Genomic DNA, 16,733 nt, shown 5'->3' on the forward strand with positions numbered 1-16,733 from the left:
ATGCAGGCACAAAATTGATGATATGACATCTAAAATGTGTAATTATTTCAAGATCACAAAAAAAAACAAAAAACATTTTCCATTCATTTCAATGCCTAGGTTCTGGTTTAAAAAAAGTCAATTGACTAGCTTGCATAATAATTTAATCATTCTAACATTCTTCTTTATAATGAAACATTCTAAAATTGTAAAGAATTGACTAGGGTAATCAGAATTCTTAAGTAGATTATCAAGAAGTAATTAAACCAAAAAAATCCCCATGCCTTGGGTACGCAACAAGCACAAAAAGAAAGTGATCAATATTGGGGGGGGGATTAATCGAGAATATTTACTTAAATTTTTTATTGCATAATCAACGATTTCCTTGGACAGAATTTTCTTTCTCTTTCAAGGTTTTTTTTTTTTTAAACCTCTAATTTTGAGCTATCCCCACAACTTGATTTTGGTCTGTTCCTTTTGCTAACAGTCTGAAATGATGCTGAAAGAAATCTGCAGTCTCGTGTTTCCTGATCTTTGCACTGTTAGCAGAATGTGACGGCAGAATGTGTGTTCTTTTGTTATTCGTGTTATCAGCAGCATAATTGTTCATGCACTGAGCAAAACAGGAACCTCTGCTATACTGCAATTCTGCTGTGATGCATATCTTAATGTTTGTATGATTTACTGGGTTATTTGTGGAAATAATCAACATTAAAAACTATTATTTTGGTCCCAATTTAAACTCAAAATTATTCGATATTTATAAAGGGACTGACCACAGTAATTTTAAAATATCGAAATTAAAAAAATCTGCTAATAAAACTCTGATCCATGCATTTCTCAGTCCCTGGCTCCATTGTTTCAATATTGCTTAATTGAGCATAAAACCTTAAATTGAAGACTATTCCAAATGCGGATTAAATTCCTTGCAAGTGAAGAGTGATGGCACTATTCTGTACACATAAAACTCTGTACACATTCAAATTATGTTCTCAGGTCTCTGTTTGTAATGTTAGTAACTACAGTGGAGAGTTAGAATTTTCTTTTACATGTAAATATTAAAGCTTTATTCTCCTTGTAAATGTTAATTAAAAAAAAAAGGTGTTGCACTTTGTAAGAAGCAGAAGTAATGGTTTTAAACATACATTTCAAGTGCATTTATATTTAATGTTTATCATTTACTTTGTGCCTTAATGACATACCTTTCCAGCTTGCCCAGTATTATCGTTGTTCTCAGTGGCAAGGGTGGTGGCTGATGTGCTAATGACATTCTCTGTAATAACAGGACTAACTGATGAGATGTTCACTGTCCCACCAGAGGTAACCTGGGTGCCTCCATAAGCTTTATGGTGAGCTTCTGCACTCTGTTCATAATACTGTCGACTATTCACCTCCTTTAAAAAAAGTAATTGTTTTAGAAAATATTGTACATATGCTGTCACTCTGAAATTAGCAATAGCTTTCAAATACGGTACATTATTACAACTTAATTAACACGAGAAATGACTGTTAATTGTTTATATAGTTAGAATGGCTCTACACTGTCTATTTCAACTTTCAGCCAGGGTGGCACTGTATCTACCCTTCCAGGACACATACAGAAATGGTTTCCAGTGGCAAAATGTTACCCCATTTATCTTTAAAAAAAATAAATTGTGATTTCCATTATTTTAATCATTGCCATCTTTTTGAAAATGAAATACCTGTACATTCTTCAAAATGTGACACATACAAGGAGTTCACAGCAGAAAACAGCAATAATCAGAAACTGTGTCCAATCCTCCCTCAATGCAAGTCACTTTGCATCCAATAATCTTTTTAGCGAGATTATTAACTTGGAAAAACAAATAACTACAGATGCTGGTTAATACACAAAAGGACATAAAGTGCTGGAGTAATGTTCTGCAGAGATGAACTTCATAGCAGGGATACTCCGTGTTCTGCCAAAGGACAGCGTGTCTTCCTTAAATAATCCTGCAGTAGTGGGATGAAAAGCCATTGCACTTGATTGTAACAATAAAATGGCTGTCATTACAGTCAAATATTGAAAGCATGAAGGTACACCCAGGCAATAAAACCCATAGGGATTTGATGGTCACAAGGATGTTCATTGAGGATACAACCAGCCTCTTGTTTAAAACTAATCTTGGCCCAGCAAGCAGTTATCAGCCTGAGCAGCAGAGGCTTGTGGTGAAAATGAAGTTCTTTTGTCAGAGTCTTTGTGCAACATATTGCCTGCTCCACATCATGATTAACATTTGCAGATTCAAGTTTGAGGCTTCAGACAGCAGGTTTTTTTGGCCTGCAGATCCCAGCCTGGAGCGCACAAAATGATTGGGTATCCAGGTGAGCATTTTCTGGCCATGACTAGTCAACTAAGTGTGGAAAACCAGCTAAAACTCAGAGGAGACCATTTGGAGAAAGCTTATATGACCAACTATGTCAAAGACTCCAGGTAGATTGAGAAAGATGAGAAGGAATGGTTTCACAGTCACATAAAATGTAACATGACTTACGAAGTGTGGATTCAGAACTGTCATAGGTGAAAATCTAATTAGACAGATTCAAAAACATATTCGCGTTGATTATATGTGTTATTATTAACATAGAATGGAACACTGCATGAAACACCATGTATTAATCTAAGAAATTTACTTTTTTTTCATGTTTCACTGAAGGTAACAATTTTAATACAAAGTTTAATGACATTATTGTAACCTAAGTGATCACTTTTTCTCCAAGATCTTCAGATTCCTCCCACATCCAGACGTACAGGTTTGTAGGTTAATTGGCTTGGTACAAATGTAAACTTGTACCTAGCGTCTGTGTAAGGTAATGTGCGGGTATCGCTGGTCAGCTTGGTGGGCCGAAGGACCTGTTTCCGCACTGTATCTCAAACTATAAAACTAAAGCCTCTCGGCAATAACTAATACAGCTACCTTAAGATGTCCCAGCTTTTGTACTCAGTACCCTTTGGAATGAAGACGAGTGTGCCAAATGCCTTCTTCACCACACTGTTCACCCAACTTGCCACTTTCAGGGCGGTATGTACCCCTAGATCACTTTATTCTACCACACACTCCAGAGCTCTTCCATTTACTGTGCATATCCTGCCCTGGTCTGACATACCGAACTGCAACAACTCACACTTGTCAGAGTTAAATTCAATTTACCATTCATTGGCCCACTTTCCCCACTGATCTGGATCATGGTGTAAATTTCCCTAATTAATCTAGGTTCTTTGTAAATTTGGATATCTTTCCTCACTATCCACTATACCACCAATCTTGATGTAATCTGCAAATTTATTATCAATGTTAACTACAATTGATATACAAATCATTATCTATGATACTGAAATTTAATACATTTCCCGATATCCTTGTAATGAGATATGAAATGGACATATTTCATCTTTTACTTCTTCCCACTCACCAGTTAATATGATGAGACACTTGTAAAACCAAATAGGAGCTATTATAGAACTCAATAATGGTTTCTTCTAACATTCAAGTCTATTTAATACAATTCCGTCAATATCATTATGGACTGCTTGCCACAGCAAAATTCTGTAGAAAATGTTTTTAAAACTCCATTTATAATATGTAATGTCTTGAAAATCAATTTCACAGAAAATTGCAAACATCATTAAAATACTTGCCTATCCTACAACTTCAACCATTGATTGCCTCTATCTAATTATTGCTGTCTCATATATTTGTCAAAAAGAAAACTTCACTCCAAAGCATCACTGACCTACAGTAAATTTACTATCACTCGAGGTATTGAATTTCAGTACTATTAGAAATGTAGCCATTGCAGACAGGAAGTGCTTTTTATGGCTGCTGATACAAAGGAAGGAATAAAATGGAATGGTCCATCATCTGAAAAGCAGGGCCATTTCATCGAAAAATTATATCTGGAGAAATGCTATCCACATGCAAGCCCTGTAATTATCTACAATTACCCTCATATCCGAAAGAAAAGCAACTGCTAACTTGTTGTAATAATTCACTGCATTGACTCAAATATTTTCTTTTTTTTGTTAATTGTTTTTTTCCTCCAGGGTAAAATGGATTACTTGCAGAAAATCTGCAGATAATCAGCTTCTGACACAGGCCCTTGGGGATAGGTGTTGGCCAACTGAGCATGTTACCTATTTTGTTTTAATGCCCAACCAAACCCTTACGAGGGGCCTCATTTTAATTGTTTATCTGAAGGACATGATCTCAGAGTAACATTCTACCAGTAGTGCACCCTAAGCATCACCCTAAATTATGCATTCAAGTCTTCAGAATTCAGCCTTAACCAATGATTTTCTGAAATTGGTCGAGGTTCCACTGTCTTCTTGGAAAGAATGCCAAGAAATCAAAGATGAGGTACGAAGGTAAGCTTGCCAAGAATATAGAGGAGGATAGTAAAAGCTTCTTTAGGTATGTGAAGAGGAAACAAATATTTAAGACCAAAGTTAGACCCTTGAAGACAGAACAGGTGAATTTATTATGGGGGAAAAAGGAATGGCAGATGAGTTGAACGGGTACTTTGGATCTGTCTGCACTAAGGAAGACACAAACAATCTCCCAGATGTACTGATGGCCAGAGGACCTAAGATGACAGAGGAACTGAAGGAAATTCACATTAGGCAGGAAATGGTGTTAGGTAGACTGATGGGACTGAAGGCTGATAAATCCCCAGGGCCTGATAGTCTGCATCCCAGGGTACATAAGGAGGTGGCTCTAGAAATCGTGGATGCATTGGTGAGATCATTCTCCAATGTTCTATAGATTCAGGATTAGTTCCTGTGGATTGGAGGGTAGCTAATGTTTTCTATCCCACTTTTTAAGAAAGGCAGGAGAGAGAAAACGGGGAATTATAGACCAGTTAGCCTGACATCGGTGGTGGGGAAGATGCTGGAGTCAATTATAAAAAAAGAAATAGCGGCACATTTGGATAGCAGTAACAGGATCGGTCCGAGTCAGCATGGATTTACGAAGGGGAAATCATGCTTGACTAATCTTCTGGAATTTTTTGAGGACGTAACTAGGAAAATGGACAAGCGAGAGCCAGTGGATGTAGTATACGTGGACTTTCAGAAAGCCTTTGATACGGTCCTACATAGGGGCAAAATTAGAGCACATGGTTGGTATTGGGGGTAGGGTACTGACATGGATAGAAAATTGATTGGCAGACAGGAAACAAAGGGAAGGGATTAATGGGTCTCTTTCAGAATATCAGGCAGCACAATTGGGTACCACAAAGCTCGGTGCTGGGACCGCAGCTATTTACAATATACATTAATGATTTAGGTGAAGGGATTAAAAGTAACATTAGCAAATTTGCAGATGACACAAAGCTGGATGGCAGTGTGAACTGTGAGGAGGATGCTAAAAGGATACAGAGTGACTTGCACAGACTGGGTGAGTGGGCAGATGCAGTTTAATGTGGATAAATGTGAGGTTATCCTCTTTGGTGGCAAGAACACAAAAGCAGGTTATTATCTGAATGGTATCAAGTTAGGAAAAGGGGAAGTATAACAAGATCTGGGTGTCCTTGTTCATCAGTCACTGAAAGTAAGCATGCAGGTACAGCAGGCAGTGAAGAAAGCTAATGGCATGTTGGCCTTCATAACAAGAGGAGTTGAGTATAGGAGCAAAGAGGTCCTTCTGCAGTTGTACAGGGCCCTAGTGAGTATTGTGTGCAGTTTTGGTCTCCAAATTTTTGACGAAGGGCATTCTTGTTATTGAGGGAATGCAGCGTAGGTTCATGAGGCTAATTCCCGGGATGGCGGGACTGTCATATGTTGAAAGAATGGAGCAAATGGGCTTGAATACACTGGAATTTAGAAAAATGAGAGAGGATCTTATTGAAACATATAAGATTATTAAGGAATTGGACACACTAAAGGCAGGAAACATGTTCCCGATGTAGGGGGAGTCCAGAACCAGGGGCCACAGTTTAAGAATAAGGGGTAGGCCATTTAGAACAGAGATGAGGAAAAACCTTTTTACCCAGAGAGTTGTGAATCTGTGGAATTCTCTGCCTCAGAGGGCAGTGGAGGCCAATTCTCTGGGTGCTTTCAAAAGAGTTAGATAGAACTCTTAAAGATAGCAGAGTCGGGGGATATGGTGAGAAGGCAGGAATGGGGTACTGATTGTGGATGATCAGTCATGATCACAGTGAATGGTGGTGCTGGCTCGAGGGACCGAATGGCCTACTCCTGCACCTATTGTCTATAACAGTTGAGTTAGACCTGGATAGCAATGAAAACCCCAGCTATGACCAAACGGAAAACAACGTGAGAAAGTGCTGCCAAAATCAGCTTGTACAAAACCTTTGTCAGGTCCATTGTCAGGTACAGCGATTAAAGGCATGTCTCAGAAATATTCACACGCATTTGAAAAGAAATGTAATAAGACCCTGATAAGTACCTGGAAAGAAATCTAACACATACAGCAAATAATTAAGTCTACAGCTGGAAAACAAGAGCCTCTTCTTAATACCATCAAAACTGTAATGTTTTGGCCATGTCTGGTGCTGCAGCCTCTTGAAAACAATGCTTCAGGGAGCATAGAATCATTCAGCATGGAAACAGCCTTTCGACCTAACTTGCCCATGCCGACCAAGATGCTCAATTTCCACTAGTCACACCTGTCTGCATTTGGCCCATATCCTTCTAAACCTTTTCTATCCATGTACCTGTTCAAATATCTTTTAAATGTCGTTATAGTACCCAATGATGCAGTGGAATGGAAAACAAAGAGAGGAAGACAAAAGAAGACCCGATTACAAAACAGGAACCGACGGACTGGATGGACTATCCAACGTTATTCCATGGGCTGCAGTCACACTACTCAACGGGCCTGGAGTAACACTATTCAACGCGCTGCAGTCCAAGCTAATCCAGAGGTCCCAGGAATGTGCAACTGGAGGTGAGTAACTGCAATGTAGTCATAGCAATTTCTGGCTAAAGAAACGAGTGGGGCCATTTGGACAAGGCTGCCATCAAATTGATTTTCAACAAGCTTAAGATTCGGTGTCAAATTTAAAAAATATATTCTTACCATGTTGTCACTTTTTCTTTTGACCAATACAAACTTTGACGCAAATCAACCAAGCTTACCTGTGTAACTTGAATTTGGAAGGTGGTATGAGGATTGCGGAAATGAGTTTTATAATGCTTGACGGCCTCATCACGTCTGTTGAAACCGTTTCGGCAGCGGTAACAATGCCAGTGCGCACCCTTGAATTTCTTTTCTCCTTTAATCGTTCCAATAATGTCACAGTGGTTGCAACAACGTAGAATCTTTAAGCCTGGTAAAATATGAAAAGGGAGAATTTACACAACCATTTGGAAGTCCCTCTGTAATTACGTGGAAAATTAGAAAAAAATTAGAAAATCAGACAAATTTCCAAACAAAAATGATTCTAAGGACTTGGCAATGTTTTCATTTGGATATGGTCTTCTCATCTTCCAAATTATTTGATTCTGGACCAGGATGAAAATCTACGGCATTTGCTTGTGATATTTTAATCATGTTCACCTTAGCCAGCTTCATCACTTTTATGCTGGTAAATGGGTGGGTGGGGGTGGTCTGAATAACTAGAATATTTTCCCCAGTTCAGGACAAGGCAGCAGTCTCACTCAAAGGCATGTTAATAGCTAATTTGGGAAATGAAAGACTTCGCTGACATTAGGGTTTAAAATTCATTGTCGAGGTTGATTAGCAGTAGCTTTAATTTAGATGAAAGTAGAAGAAACACACAAGGGTCAAGCAAGTGGGTGAAGAAAGAAACAGAATTAATATTTAAGGTCGATAACAACTTCAAAGTTCTGAGATATCATTGCCCTGTAACATTCTTTATTTTTCACTTCACATGTGCTGCTTGACCTGCTGAGTATGAAGTACCTACAGGCACTTCATGCCATCTTTTCTATGATTAGATTAGATTAGATTATTTAATGACCACACAGTCAAGCTGGTGGAATTCAGGTTCAGTACAGGATGTTACAAGGTAGGCTGATTCCCGTCAAACATAACATAAAACACAACATCATACAATATACAGTACATGCATGGGGAGGATATGTGCTGTTATCATAGTGTGTTCAGAATTCGGATTGCGTGTGGGTAAAAACTGTTTTTAAATCGAGATGTCTTGGCGGGCAGTGAGCTGTAGCGCCTTCCTGATGGCAGCAGGTGGAAGATGTGGTGAGCTGGGTGGGAGGGATCAGAGATGATTTTCTTCACCCTTGACACAGACCGTTTGTGATGGAGTGATTCTATTGATGGAAGGGGAGTGCTGATGATTTTGGATGCTTTGTTAACTATGCGTTGTAATTTATTACGGGAGTGAGTGTCTAAACTGCTGAACCAGACTGTAATTGATGAAGTGAGCATGCTTTGGATGATGGCTGTGTAGAATTTGATTAGGAGGTGTTTCCTTACTCTAAACTTCTTGAGCTGGCGGAGGAAGAAGAGTCTTTGGTTGGCTTTTTTGTAGATGTGATTTGAATTGATTTTCATTTGAGGTTATTGCTTATGTGAGTGCCAAGAAATTTGAATGAGTCAGTGGTGGATATGGGTTCGCCTGAGATGAGTAGGGGGGTCTTGGGTTGTGCCTTACGTCTGAGATCAATGATGAGTTTGTGTGTTTTTGATGTGTTGAGTAAGAGGTTATTATCTGTGCACCAAGTGACTGCTTTGTGTGTTTGAGTGCGGTATTCTGTTTCATTATTGTTCGAGATGAGACCTATGATGGTTGTGTCATCTGCGTATTTATAAATTTTAACTGAACTATGCTGGGATGTGAATTGGTTTGTGTAGAGTGAGAATAACCAGGGTGACAAGACGCAGCCCTGAGGGGCTCCTGTGCTGAGGTGCAGGGGGTGAGATATTGTGTTATGTATCTTCACCCTCTGTTGTCTGTTCCAAAGGAAGCTGTAGATCCAGTGACAGATGCAGGGGTCGATGTTCATGTCCGTTATTTTATGGAAGAGTTTAACCGGGTTGATGGAGTTAAATGCCGAACTGAAGTCCATGAACAGGATGCGGGCGTACGTGTTGGCGGTTTCCAGGTGTTGCAGAGTGTGATGAATGGCCAGATTGACTGTGTCTTCCACTGACCTATTGGCTCTGTATGCGAATTGGTGTGGGTCCAAGTTGGAGGAAGTGCTGGTTTTGAGGTGAGCAAGAATAATGCGCTCGAATGACTTCATGGCCACAGATGTAAGGGCAATCGGTCTATAGTCATTGAGGCAGGATGATGTGTTGGACTTGGGCACAGGGATGATGGTAGATTGTTTGAAGCACTGGGGCACTGTACATTGGCAGAGGGATGAGTTGAAGATGCCGGTGAATACAGGGGCCAGTTCTGCTGCACAGTGATGAAGCATTGCTGGGCTGATGTTGTCTGGGCCTGCAGATTTATTTTTCTTCTGTCTCCTGAAGGTAGTCCTCACCTCGGCCTCCTGGATGTGGAATGGAGGGGGAGGAAGAGGAGAGGGGGACAATGGTGGAGGGACTGGAGACTGTTCAAACCTGCCATAGAAAGTGTTCAATCTATCTGGGAGTTGATGATCATTATCTGGGATGGGGGTGGATTTCTTTTTGTAGTTGGTCATTTCCTGGAGTTTTTTCCAGACAGTTCTAGTGTTGTTTGTTGATATTTCTTGTTCTAATTTGGTGGCATAATTGTGTTTGGCTTTCCTTATTGTGGACCTTAATTTATATTTTGCAGCCATGTAGTCCTGCTTGTTTCCAGATTTATATGCAGCATTTTGCATTTTGCATTTTGGGCTAGTCCCATTTGCCTGTATTTGGCACATTACCCTCTAAACCTTTCCTACCTATATATCTTTCAAAAGTCATAATCATATCTGCCATATTTTCTGTTCGAGCTTCTATAGTTTACTTGTTTTCCCCAATTACCGTATTTCCTGGCATCCAACACGCTATCTTTTACTCTAAAATAAGGCCTGAAGAATTTTCTGCGTCTTGGAGTCCGAAGGTTAGGCCGAGCAATGCCACTCTCGTAGCGACTGCTCCGTGGAACCTGCCACGCCTTCGACCCTGGAACTAACTGTGAGATGGGGGAAGCGGCTGTAAAAGGACAGCGCCGCTGGGCGGGGGAGTTCCTTTCCACAGCATGTGGGGAGTCTGGCCCGAGTCAGCAGGGCCTGGGCTGCACAAAGTAGTAAACTTGGCTGGGCTGCGAGGGGTAAAGTAGCGGGGAGGACAGGAGCGTTGAGAAGGAGGGGGGTCGGAGATCATGCCAGCAATTCACTCACTCACCGCTCTGGGCGCGGAACCCCCGCATTGTGGCCCGGGGAAGAAGTGGCTTGGATGGCTGCGAGCTGCCACTGGGACCGGACAGCAGAACTGGCCGCCACCTCACCACCTTCTGCCAGCCCGCCCGCCAGCCAGGGCGCAAACGGTGGAGGTGGTGGTTGGCGGGTAGCTACTGGGCGGAAGGCTGGCTGCTCCGTCCCGGGCTCTCTCTCGCTCCCTCTCCTCAAAATGGGGGTGCGTCTTTGACGCAAGTGTGTCTTCATTGCCGGAAAATACGGTAGTTTTACTTTACATCTGACATGGACTGTAAATAATTCAGAAGAATAAGTAGATATCTAGATGCCAAAATGAAAATGGTTCGATTCCTGTGTACAGATCTCACATTTTTAATCCAATTTTGTATAATTTAGTCCACAGTGTAGGATCCTGTCCCTTCAAAGCAAACTATATGGACCACTTAACAAAATTTCACTGTAATGGTCACCCAATTCAGATTTACTTTGGGTGGAATTCAGGTGGAGGATTTAGAAGGATATGCTGGAAGCATTCAGCAGGTTAAGGAATATCAGTGGGCAGAGTAACAGAGTTGATGTTTATCAGAACTAGAAAAGTGTACTTTAAATTTCAGAGAGGCAAACAGTGGAGAGAAGAGAGGGATTATCTCTGACATGGAGCATCCCAAAATTCTCAAGAGATAAACATTATTTCTCAAAAACAAGCAGCAGATACAGGAGAGAAAAATAAAACAGAACAATAGAAAGGTAACAAATATGAAGAGGTGGAGGGGAGGAGGTTACCTAAAATTAATAAATGTAATATTAAGTCTCACATGCTATAACACCCTCAGACAAAATGGATTGCTTGACGTATCTGCCCCTGTAGTTCAAATGAGCACCTCAAAAGAATATCTTGCCTGTCCAAATTAGGATGGGTTTTGACAAAAAAAAATGGCTGCACTCGGGGCAGGTTTGTGGACTATTCACATTTAAAATCTTTTAGGAAACTGTTCCCTCAAAATCATCCTTTTCCATCAGTTAAAATTACTGTTAGAATATCAAATATTCTTCCATCACTGACAGCAGGGTCCTAATTAATTAAAATGGTGTCACTAAAGAAATTAACAGTTTTACAAATATTATTAGTAAACATTTCACTTTACAAAACTAAAATTATGTCCAATTATTCTACTTGAAAGATTACATGGCTAATGAGACACAGAGTGCTTTAGCACAGATTCAAGTTGAGAATTAAATCACAAAAAGAAAACTGAATGTATTTTAAGTAGCAGAGGGGCTCCCCAGAACAATGGGGAGCTTTCAGGACAGAATAGGGCACTTTAATAAACATTCCTTTACACACCCATGATGATCAGTAACAAATCTATATATTTCCTCAGAGCAATAAAACAGGCTGGAACAAGCATGGATCATCCCTCTTCACACAAAATTCACACATTTATTGCCCAGAACACTCCATCTTAATTGCTTGGATCACTGCCCTCGAGAAGTCGAAGCACTATCTGCTTGAGAGCAGTAAAAAGCAAATAAACTGAACAAGACACAAAGTGCTGGAGTAACTCAGCAGGTCAGGCAGCATCTCTGGAGAGCACAGGATCATTCTTCAGACATACCTGTTCAAGCAATTTGTTCATACCTTTTCAGACAAACAGAACATTGTTGTTTGAGGTAGGGATGCAAAGAAATTGCTGAGAGAATAGTTGGTGTTTATCCAACTTGAAAATCAGAACATATTTGAAGCACTGTATTGTTTCTAACTTACTGACAGCTAAATTGAACACTCGCAAATTAGTGTTTCAGATGTAACCTGGGGTGTAGAGAAATTTTCAGAGATTTTAAATCGGAGAAAAGGCAACTGTACAGAAAATGATACGGGATATTTAATATCAACAATTTTTAATTAGTGCAAATAAAGTACCTCTTCTCCGTTTCAAATAATCTATAAGCACAATCTGGACATTAAGTATAATACACGTTCCTTCAAAAGAGGTCGTTGATGTTCGATGCATGCCACTAATGACGACTAGTAACTTAACATTCATTCACTGTTAGTTGTCTACTTCCGACTTGTCTTAATTGAAAATCTATTTGCACAATATATATCAGTGTGTGTGTGGTATTGCAAATTCCTTCAACAATCCATTTTGTAATATGCTGAAGCAAAATACTGTATATAATGGAAAAACAAATTGCCGGAATTAATCACCCACCTTCACCATCTTGTACAAGCCTCCCATGACTTTGCAGAGAGCTACATGAATAGCCAGCTTCCACACTGCTGCTGTGCAACAAATATGCTGTGGACAGCTCGCTTATTGACCTGAAATGTTAATTTGTTTCTCTCCTCATGAGACTCGCATTACTGCCGAGTAATTCCAGCACTTTGCCGGCCTATGATTAAATAAAGGTTGCTTTGCTTGTTCTGCAAACTATGATGTTTTGTAAATTGTTTAAACGTGATTAGAGCAATGCCCTCTTCAAACAGTTATGACATTTTATAGGTACACAAAAAAGCTGGAGAAACTCAGCGGGTGCAGCAGCATCTATGGAGCGAAGGAAAAAGGAAAAGTTTCGGGCCGAAACCCTTCTTCAGACATTTTATAATCTGTTTACAGACTACTTTTCCAGGATTGCATTACCCCATCATGCAGTGCTTTGCTTTTCAATGACTTGGTTTACTTCTATCCTTTCAGAGGAATTAAAGTAATAAAAAAGAAAAGAAATCTGTACAACTCAAAGTGCCATTATAGAGTTCGTCTTACCTGCAAAATCAAGCCCTTTATCAACATGTTTAACTCTGTAATGTGCTCTCAAGATGACAGGGTCCTGGTAGGCTTCGGTCACACTACAAAAGGGACAGTGCATGTGGCTGCCTTTGGAATTAGCAGAACATTTCTCATCCTGGCAGAGAACTGGATTGTAGTTATGTTCTGTTCCTTTCACCCTCACTGATGGATGAGTCTGCGTATAAAAATCAAGATAAAAAAACATGATTAGAGAAATGTGGACAGCCCGCTTTATTGACCCTCCCTTTGAAGCCCTGCTGACACTGATGAGCAATTCCGGCACTTTGTTAGAGTAATAAAAGGAGCTTTGGTTTATTCCATAAATTATGTTTTACAATCCTACAATTTTAAAAACATGATTAGAGAAACACCCTCTTCAAATAATTATTTGATCGCAAATACAACATAGAAAATAGGTGCAGGAGTAGGCCATTCGGCCCTTCGAGCCTTCACCGCCATTCAATATGATCATGGCTGATCATCCAACTCAGTATCCTGTACCTGCCTTCTCTCCATACCCCCTGATCCCTTTAGCCACAAGGGCCACATCTAACTCCCTCTTAAAAACAATTTTGAAATTACGGTGTCATGCTCATTCAACTCTATTTTTGAAATAACTTGTAAAGTATGGAGAGATAGGGGATAAAACAGCAGAGATGCAGAAGTGGCCAGTACACATTGACCACCAGGTGGTGCCATAAGTGGCAGCCTCGCCAACAGCCTGTCTCGTACCTTTCTTGGGGTGGGAGATTGTAACCTTCACGTGGTCTGCCCTGTTTCGACGAATGCAATCAACCTGGCATGCACAATCAAATAAGATCAAATAGAACAAGTTGTCCTACAACTTTAGGCTGTGCACGCCACATGCAGGAAGAAGAAGTCCTTTTCTTCTTTTGTTGTTTTAGTCCGTTTTATTTGCATGTTTTAGTGTATCTTTAATTTTGTATTATGAAGGGGGTGGAAGGTTGGGGGAAACTTTTTTTAATCTCTTCCCACGCCGGAGATGCAACTTTTTCCATATCGTATCTCCGTCAACACTGCGGCCTTTGTTAGGGATCTCCAACCGTAGAAGCTTCGACCGCCCCGATCGCGGGAGCCTCGATAGCCCAGATGCGGGAGCTTCGATCACAGATACAGGAGCTTCGATCGCAGACTGCGGGTGACTTGATCACCCCGAAAGCAGGAGAAAAGGAGGAAGAAGGTAAAAGTTATTCAGCGTCCATCACAGTGGGGAATGTGAGGTCGCCGAAAAACAAGATGGACGTGCTGCCTGCGCGGGTGGGGACTCGGAGGGATTGCCATGAGGGCAGCGATCTCGGTGTTTGCGGGGAACATCTTGGAGTCTGGTGCGAGTGTGGATGGCTTTCTGACTGTTCGGGCGGATAGGGACTGCAGCCCGAACAGTGGCAGCGGTCAGCACAACTCTGGTCACATAACGTTGAAGAGCATGTGTGTGGCCCAGACATTTAACTGATGGCTGTGGGTCTCCACTTATGCTGTGTGCCCTAGGGATTCTCACATGCCGCTGTGATGGCTGTTTATGTTTAATCTTTATGTAGTTTTGTATCTTGTTGCTTATTTGGTATGATTGTATGGTAAATCAAATTTCACTGTACCTTGGTACACGTGACAATAAACATAGAAACATAGAAATTAGGTGCAGGAGTAGGCCATTTGGCCCTTCGAGCCTGCACCGCCATTCAATATGATCATGGCTGATCATCCAACTTAGTATCCCGAACCTACCTTCTCTCCATACCCCCTGATCCCTTTAGCCACAAGGGCCACATCTAACTCCCTCTTAAATATAGCCAATGAACTGGCATGATCAAGGACCATTGAACCATGTCAAACGGGAGCAGGGTTGTTTCAAGATGTCAAAACGGATACTAAGATACTAAGATCGTTTCAATTGGAGACAGTGACCAGAATGGGACAAAAGTTTTGATTTTTTTTTAATTGAGATGAACTCTTGCCTAACTGGAGAAATCCAAAGCCCCTCCAAGACGGGAAGTTGGATATTTTGGTTGACAGCACAATTCTGTCTCTGCGTGCGTTATTATTTCAAGTTAAAGACCGTTAAGATTGCTTATTTGGTCATGTGCACCAGATGTGAACTGGAACAATGAGATTCTTATTTACAGTAGATTTACAGCCATATTAGTTGTGAAAATGTAAGGCAGGGTGTTGTCAAAATACAGCCCCACATTTTAATTTTTAGATCTAGTTGAGAAAAGAATAGCACAGACCGTTGGAAAAATGTGAGATATAACAAGAAAAAAAGAGAAGCCTTTATTAGTAATGCTCAGGCTAAACAGCCAACAAAAGGCATAACCACTCAGCCAGAAAACGGAGTAGCGTTGGTGCAGTACACAATTCAGAGTTTACAGAGAAGTCAAGAAGGAGGTAATAAAGGACTATACGTCACAGGATTTTCAAGTTCTAATCCTGATTCAGTGCTTCAGTATTGAATCAGAGGTAAAAATTAGATGGGAAAAGATTTAAACCTGAAGTGGCTGGCAAGACTGAATTTGAGATTTTGACATGATCAAGGATCATTGTGAGAAAAAAGGGCGATCACAGATGGGAAGGGAAAGTAGTTTACAAGTTCAATTGTTTTATTTTACATTTGAGATACTGCGCGGGAACATGCTCTTTGGTCGGTCGGGTCTGCGCCGACCAGCAATCACCCCGTACACTGGCACTATCTTACACACTAGGAACAATTTAACTGAAGCAAATTAACCTGCAAACCTGCACGTCTTTTGATGGTGGAGGAAACCAGAGCACCCCGAGAAAACCCATGCTGTGACAGGGATAACATACAAGCTCCGCACAGATATCAACTGCAGTCAGGATTGAACCAGGGTCTCCGGCGCCATTAGGCAGCAACTCTACCATCCCTCATTTTAAGAATGGCATTTCTGAGTTAGGATGATGACAGCAATTCTAAAATGTTGGCAGTACCCAAGGAAAATAAATTATTTCTTGTCAGTGAGTATGACAAGTCAGAACAATTTGATTTACTAAACATTAACTGAAAATGTCAAATATTACATTTGCAGTTTGTAAGAAAGATGTTTTCATTAAATGAACCGCATAAAGCTGAATTTCTTCTCTGCAAATTAAACAAGCTAAATGTATCCCTGCAGGAAACCTTTACTTCCAATTGAAATTCATTGTTTAATTTCCCAATACAGGTTTCCATATTGTTATTTATAACTTGATATTACCAAACTCATCATCCATTTTCAAAAGCTTAAATTTTGTTCTTCCGCAACTGGATTATTGGAACATTCATTATTAGCATCAATTAACTCTCACATTAGCAAACAGAGAAGTGCAAAGACTACATTACTATCATGGATTATCCATTTTAACAAAATTAAGTATCTAAGCACAGCACACTAAATGTTGCCCAAGATCACCACAATGACTGGCAGCTCCAAAATATAGTGCAACCTCAATATAATGGAAACAATTTAACACCTGCATTTTCATTTTAAGCGCCCAAATTATATGTTTCATAATTAAGCCATCACATTAGATTTTGTTTTCTGAATTGTTCAGTAATTAAGTTTATCTAATTTTAACGTCTAAAGGCAACTGATATTTTTTCACAGAATTATATTTTACTTTTTGAGAAACCTACATTTACACAA

At 40.3% G+C, this 16,733-nt stretch overlaps 1 protein-coding gene across 2 annotated transcripts in view; it reads right to left on the reverse strand.

Annotated features, from left to right (window-relative positions):
• Nucleotides 1–16,733, reverse strand: part of LOC116987372 — a 45,306-nt gene that overhangs the window by 14,708 nt on the left and 13,865 nt on the right. For both annotated transcript variants that reach the window (XM_033043365.1, XM_033043364.1), the window contains exons 2-4: nt 13,048–13,246; nt 7,100–7,290; nt 1,182–1,373 (exon numbers count right to left, since the gene is read on the reverse strand). In XM_033043365.1, the coding sequence (XP_032899256.1) occupies nt 1,182–1,373; nt 7,100–7,290; nt 13,048–13,246 (582 nt within the window). The remainder of the gene's footprint in view (nt 1–1,181; nt 1,374–7,099; nt 7,291–13,047; nt 13,247–16,733) is intronic.

Source organism: Amblyraja radiata, chromosome 25 (assembly GCF_010909765.2).
Source record: "Amblyraja radiata isolate CabotCenter1 chromosome 25, sAmbRad1.1.pri, whole genome shotgun sequence".
Lineage (NCBI taxonomy): Eukaryota > Metazoa > Chordata > Chondrichthyes > Rajiformes > Rajidae > Amblyraja > Amblyraja radiata.